Source organism: Sitodiplosis mosellana, unplaced genomic scaffold (genome assembly GCF_009176505.1).
Source record: "Sitodiplosis mosellana isolate CC-2019 unplaced genomic scaffold, AAFC_SMos_1.0 Smas_scaffold_3898, whole genome shotgun sequence".
Taxonomy (NCBI): domain Eukaryota; kingdom Metazoa; phylum Arthropoda; class Insecta; order Diptera; family Cecidomyiidae; genus Sitodiplosis; species Sitodiplosis mosellana.
This window is the reverse complement of record NW_022599140.1, coordinates 1-5,573: the sequence shown is the minus strand read 5'-3', so window position 1 is coordinate 5,573 and position 5,573 is coordinate 1. Positions and strand designations below refer to the sequence as shown.

At 34.9% G+C, this 5,573-nt stretch overlaps 1 protein-coding gene across 1 annotated transcript; it reads right to left on the bottom strand.

Annotated features, from left to right (window-relative positions):
* Nucleotides 1–205: 205 nt before the first annotated feature.
* Nucleotides 206–4,884, bottom strand: LOC129571983 (myosin heavy chain 95F-like). Its single transcript, XM_055451881.1, has 12 exons — nucleotides 4,698–4,884; nucleotides 4,521–4,594; nucleotides 4,311–4,440; nucleotides 3,964–4,205; nucleotides 3,662–3,844; nucleotides 3,174–3,580; nucleotides 2,772–3,094; nucleotides 2,469–2,692; nucleotides 2,006–2,206; nucleotides 1,500–1,932; nucleotides 849–1,403; nucleotides 206–267 (listed from the first exon to the last, which is right to left on the bottom strand). The coding sequence occupies exons 1-12, from the start codon at nucleotides 4,882–4,884 to the stop codon at nucleotides 206–208; spliced, it is 3,021 nt and encodes a 1,006-aa protein (XP_055307856.1).
* Nucleotides 4,885–5,573: the final 689 nt, after the last annotated feature.

The following is a 5,573-nucleotide window of genomic DNA, read 5'->3' as shown; positions in this document are numbered from 1 at the left end:
ATCTTTGAATTTTATTAAGCTTTTCACAGTTTTTCAATATATTTTCTCGCTCGAACTTATTTCTAATTCTTTTACTTACCACTTTTTATATGAGGGTTGTATCAATCCGTAATAATCCAAGCAAGCAAGCACTTCGTGTCAGTAGCATTGACGTGAACGCACATGAGCGGCTTCACGGAACAATTTTGTACCAAATACGGCTCTTTCATGTTCCGCGAACAAGTGTTTGATAGATCCAGATAGCCGCTCCATAGATCGTTTGTAAATCTATCAGATTTTTGAAATTAATGTAGAATATTTATAATCAAAGGCTATTTTCAAATTAGAAACGTTTGAAGCGGTTGGAGCGGCAATTTGACAACTGTTAATTTTAACTGACACGTAGTGCATGAATTATTATGAAGCGGCTAATCAAATCATTATTCACTTGTTTGGAGCGGTTCATGGACGACTTTGTACCGACGAATAAATGTATACTAGTAAATATGTGGCTGCGAAAAAAAATTAACAGTTGTCAAATTGCCGCTCCAACCACTTCAAACGTTTCTAATTTGAAAATAGCCTTTGATTATAAATATTCCCAACTTAACTGTCAACTACAAAAACAAAAATAATTATAATCTTCATCTTGATGTTTTTTCCACTGTTTTTATTTTAATATAAAAGGTGAAATGAATTTTTTTTTAAATTTTTATGTCTATACTGGATCGACTGGTTTTACTTCTACTATTCTGAGTCTTCATTCAGGTTATGAAATTTGTAAAAACAATTGTTCTGCTTTATGCAAAGGTGTACTTTGCATTTTTTGCAATAATAGACACTTCTGAGTGCACAACCTTCCAATTTACATCTAACTCCTTTTGAATCGAGTGCTGGAAGATGTGAAATTTGATCAAAACGTGCCGCGAACTTCGGGGGTTTCTCTCTTAGTCTTTTGACTGCTTTCTTCGACTTCGGCTTTAAATGTCGCTGAACGCTCTCGTTCACATTGGTACGCTGCATTTTCTCTGTAATCACCTTCACCGTTGTGCTTTTGATGTGAAGCTCACTTTCATTAACACCGCAAATTATATCCGATTGCAATAGATTGCTGTAGCCATTGATTTTGGTGATGATTTCGTCGTACATTTCGTCGATGATTTTTGGTTTGATGCGAACATTTTTTTTAATGTTCTTCACATATTCATTGATCAGATTTTCAACATCATTTGCTTGTTTCGAAATTCCATCTTCGATTCCTTTCACCTGATCCACAATATCCGTTGACCGCAATTTATCTTTGAGCGATTCCATCTTAATAATGCCACGGTATCGTGGCTGATGTTGTTTACGTGCAAGAAAACCACGTACAATCTTTTGAATGTACATTGCATATTTGTTGCGATATTTTATACGATCTCTCACTGTAAAAGAAAACATATTTCACATTGGATAGATTAAAAAACTCACATTAGCCAATTGTCAAATAGTTCTAATAGATTTGATTGCGTTTAGCTTACATTTAATTACGCTTATAACACCGAATATTGCTTTAGTCCATCTAGACCGTACCAAACATATTTTGACATTTGCAACAATTGTTTTTAAATTTTCTGAATCCGATTTCATGATGCGATCGAATTCAATGAATTTGCCCGGTCGGAAGAAGACTTTGGTGGTTCCAAATTTAAAGTCTTTGCGATTTAGTTTTAGCGAATGTAACATTGCTTCGCAAAACACTTTTGGATCCAATTTTTCTAGCTCTGGCGGCAAAAAATTCCAGTACATATTGTACAATTCATCAAATGGAACGCGAGATGGATAACCATGCTCCATGACCTTCAACGCAGATGTTGTTCCCGAAGAATTTAGCTGCTTCAATACTGAAATCCCTTCGAATTCACAGCTGGTCATTCGACTGTTTGGCTTAATACAATGAATGTAATTCGTGGCCTGGGACAGAGAAAAGAAGATCATTAAATTCTAAATTTGATTAGATTGTTACATTTTTACGGATTAAAGTTACATTTTGTTCAAGTTTCTCCATCAGTTCACTCATTTCAGATTTGAGCTTGGATCCAATCGAAATGAGGTTCAATTTTCCTCTCAAAGATGCGCTGTCATTTTTCGCCGTGAAAAGTTGCTTAACGAATGGGTTTGCTGATTCTTGTAACAATACTTCCAATGATCCATGCAACGGATCGTTGTTCTTATCAATGAATTGACTCTGTGTGGAAAATTGGAACTTAAAATGATTCAGTCGAATTGAATTTTTTTAATGATTGTTTGTGCGATATCTCTGAAGAATTTGCATTCAGTTAGTAAATAGCTATAATCTGAATTGAAATTTAAAGATGAAATTTCATTTTAAAGATTTATTAACAATCTGTTATATAATAGTTCCGCAGAAAGACCCGGCGGTGTCGTTTCTGTTTTACCAAACTCTGTAGGCTTTGCCTATGGGTGATTCAATTTTCAATTTTACTTACCGTATTGTAGGAAACATCCCCGGCAAAGTGTCGAATGAGAAAACCTTCTTCATCGCGCAACGTTCGATGGCCCTTGAATCGTGACGCTCTTGGTAGCATCAATCGGATATGTCCATTCCAAGCCTTATGCACCTCTAATGTGAAGTGATCGAATGATGGCTTTGGTAATTTTGATTCTTCGTCGAGCAACGCAAAAATTCCATTGGATTTTGATTCGATCAATTCTGCATTTTATGGTCCATAAATTATGGAAAAACCAAAATATTAATCTCTTGTTTGGACAAAAAATATCTCTATACTTACCAATAATATCTTGGTTGTCAGTGAAATGAATATCTGGTACCTTCAATCCTTCACGGCGATACAGTTCTTGCTCGTGCTTCAAAATGTTATCGTTAAAAAATTTCTGAAGTTTTTCATTACAATAATTTATACAAAATTGTTCAAATGAATTAACGGTAAAAGATTCGAAACCGGCAATATCCAGTACACCAATGTAGTAGGTGGATGAACTAAATGGAATGCTTCGATTTATGTTAGCAACGATGCGATCGAATAAATGGCTGTACAATGCCTTTCCTAGAGCATCTCTGGCATTGCTTGCCTCATAAATTTTCAATGGAACCCTGAAATAATTTGTTAAAAAAAGAGTTCAATACATTTCCATTCTTTCATTGCACAATCCAAACGAATCAATTTACTCACATAATAACTGCTGCCTTATTGTCACCGCGTTTGCTTTGCATAGCGCGCGAAACTAAGGCTTGTCTCAGTTCAAATGAATCAACACCGAGCAATTTAGATGTGATCAAAATCGAATGTTCGGATGACTTTGAAACTTGACATCCACCGCCAGCATCTTCTGGATTCTCCTCAAAGCTGATGTTGCCCAAGTGCAAAACACCTGCAATTAGCGCATAGATGTCGAACTTTGTGGCTTGACTCATACCCAATCGTGACAAAGCCTCATCTAATTGTTGAAAATTATCATAATCATCCAGAACCGGATCTTTGATCGGTCCGTTGGTCATGTGGGCTTTTGATTTGCTCGATTCTGATATTTTTCGATCGGTCGATACCGTTGCAAAATACTGCGTGCATCCTGCCAAATACTAATCCAAACAAAAATATTTTTTACAAAAATTGAATTGAAATAAAATCAGTTTTCTATTTCGCATATTATTGTTACATACTCTATAATCTTCGGGTCGCCCCAGGCTGAGTTTTTCTTTAAGGTCCTGAGGAGCGCCAGCGCAAATCATATAGAATACATGATAGTTTCTTTCTTCTTGGCTTTGAGTGCAAATACGACTTTTTTCGAGTAAATAATGTGAAATATATCCACCAACAACTTGACATTCTGAATCGTAATGTATCTGTGAAAAAATAATTTTCGTTCGAATCAATAGCATATTCCAATGTGTATATTGAATATTATATGTAAAATACAATATCCATAATCTGATTGTGTCACTGACATAGACGCATAGACTACCTGAATGAATTTACCAAACCGTGAGCTATTGTTATTTCGGGTGGTTTTGGCATTGCCAAATGCTTCTAATATTGGACTTACATCGAGAATTTTTTGCTCAATGGCCCCGGCAGTCACTTGCGAACGACATAAATACGTAAGTATATATTTCGATGATTCAGTTTTACCAGATCCCGATTCGCCGGACACAATTATCGATTGGGAAATCTTCAACACACGCATATCACGAATCGCTTTGTCGGCTTTGATATGATAAAAAATATAGAAAAATAAATTTTTGAACTGGTTTCTCCAAGTTGAAAAATGATAAATTTATTAAGTATGCAACAAAAAATAGAAATACATACCGATCGCAAAAACATGCGGAGGTAATTCACCTAAAGATTTTCCCTTGTACCGCTTAATGGCCGCATCCGAATATAAATCCTTCATTTCCTTATATGGATTCAACGCAATCAAAATATTTGCCACATAATTCTATGGATAAATTTGACATTTGATTAGAAATTCATCGATTTTGAATGAAAATATTTCTATATTTGCAATGGTCAACTTACATACACTTTATCCTTAAAATACCGATTCTTCAAGTTTTCCAAAAATGTGGCTTCGTTGAAAAACAATAGTTCGCCTGAAATGGTGTGAAATAAGGATAATTTCAAGTCAATCAGATGAAATAAAAAAAAGTCACTCTACTCATATCGAATATTGAAACCAATGAAATAAATTCTTACAACTGTCATCATGATCTTGTGGTCCAACACATGATGGAAAAATTTCACCCGCTAAGCACGTCCGATTTGGATACTTTTTGTCAATGGGAATAACTTCAAATTTGTCTTGTCCAATTTCTGAGATTTTGCCCTGAATATAGCATTCCGTTGATTCTCTGATCCAGACAATTTGCGAATCAACAAACATCGTGAACAACAAAAATGTAAGAAAAAAAATCAGAACGAAGCTATGAACGAATAGGTGCTACACTCGTCCTGTCAAACACTTGCACTGTGACAGTGCTTTTGTTATTCACTCACAATTGTTCGCGGAATATGAACGTACGGTATTCGGTACAAAGTCATTCCATCAACTCTTATGCATCAATGCTACTGACACGTAGTACTATGCCTGTTTGGATTATTATGGAGCGGCTAATCAAAAGAAACAATATGCTTCAAAAATCGACCAAAAAAAAAATTACTAAAGCGGTTTTATATATTAAATTTCTAATGTAGATACTTTCTCATACAAAATACTTTTAAAAGTTTGATTTTTAACACGAACAAATGATAATTTTTTGGAGCGGCCATTTTAACAAACATGATTGCGGTTTGCGGAATATGAACGTACCGTATTCGGTACAAAGTCATTCCATCAACTCTTATGCATCAATGCTACTGACACGTAGTACTATGCCTGTTTGGATTATTATGGAGCGGCTAATCAAAAGAAAGAATATGCTTCAAAAATCGACCAAAAAAAATTGCTAAAGGGGTTTTATATATTAAATTTCTAATGTAGATACTTTCTCATTCAAAATACTTTTAAAAGTTTGATTTTTAACAGGAACAAATGATAATTTTTTGGAGCGGCCATTTTAACAAACATGATTG

Coding starts and splice junctions, on each gene's coding strand:
- LOC129571983 (XM_055451881.1), bottom strand. CDS start 4,884: ATGTTTGTTGATTCGCAAATTGTCTGGATCAGAGAATCAACGGAATGC. Junction 4,595..4,697: donor ACAAGATCATGATGACAGTT/GTAAGAATTTAT, acceptor ACACCATTTCAG/GCGAACTATTGTTTTTCAAC. Junction 4,206..4,310: donor TCCGCATGTTTTTGCGATCG/GTATGTATTTCT, acceptor ATCATATCAAAG/CCGACAAAGCGATTCGTGAT.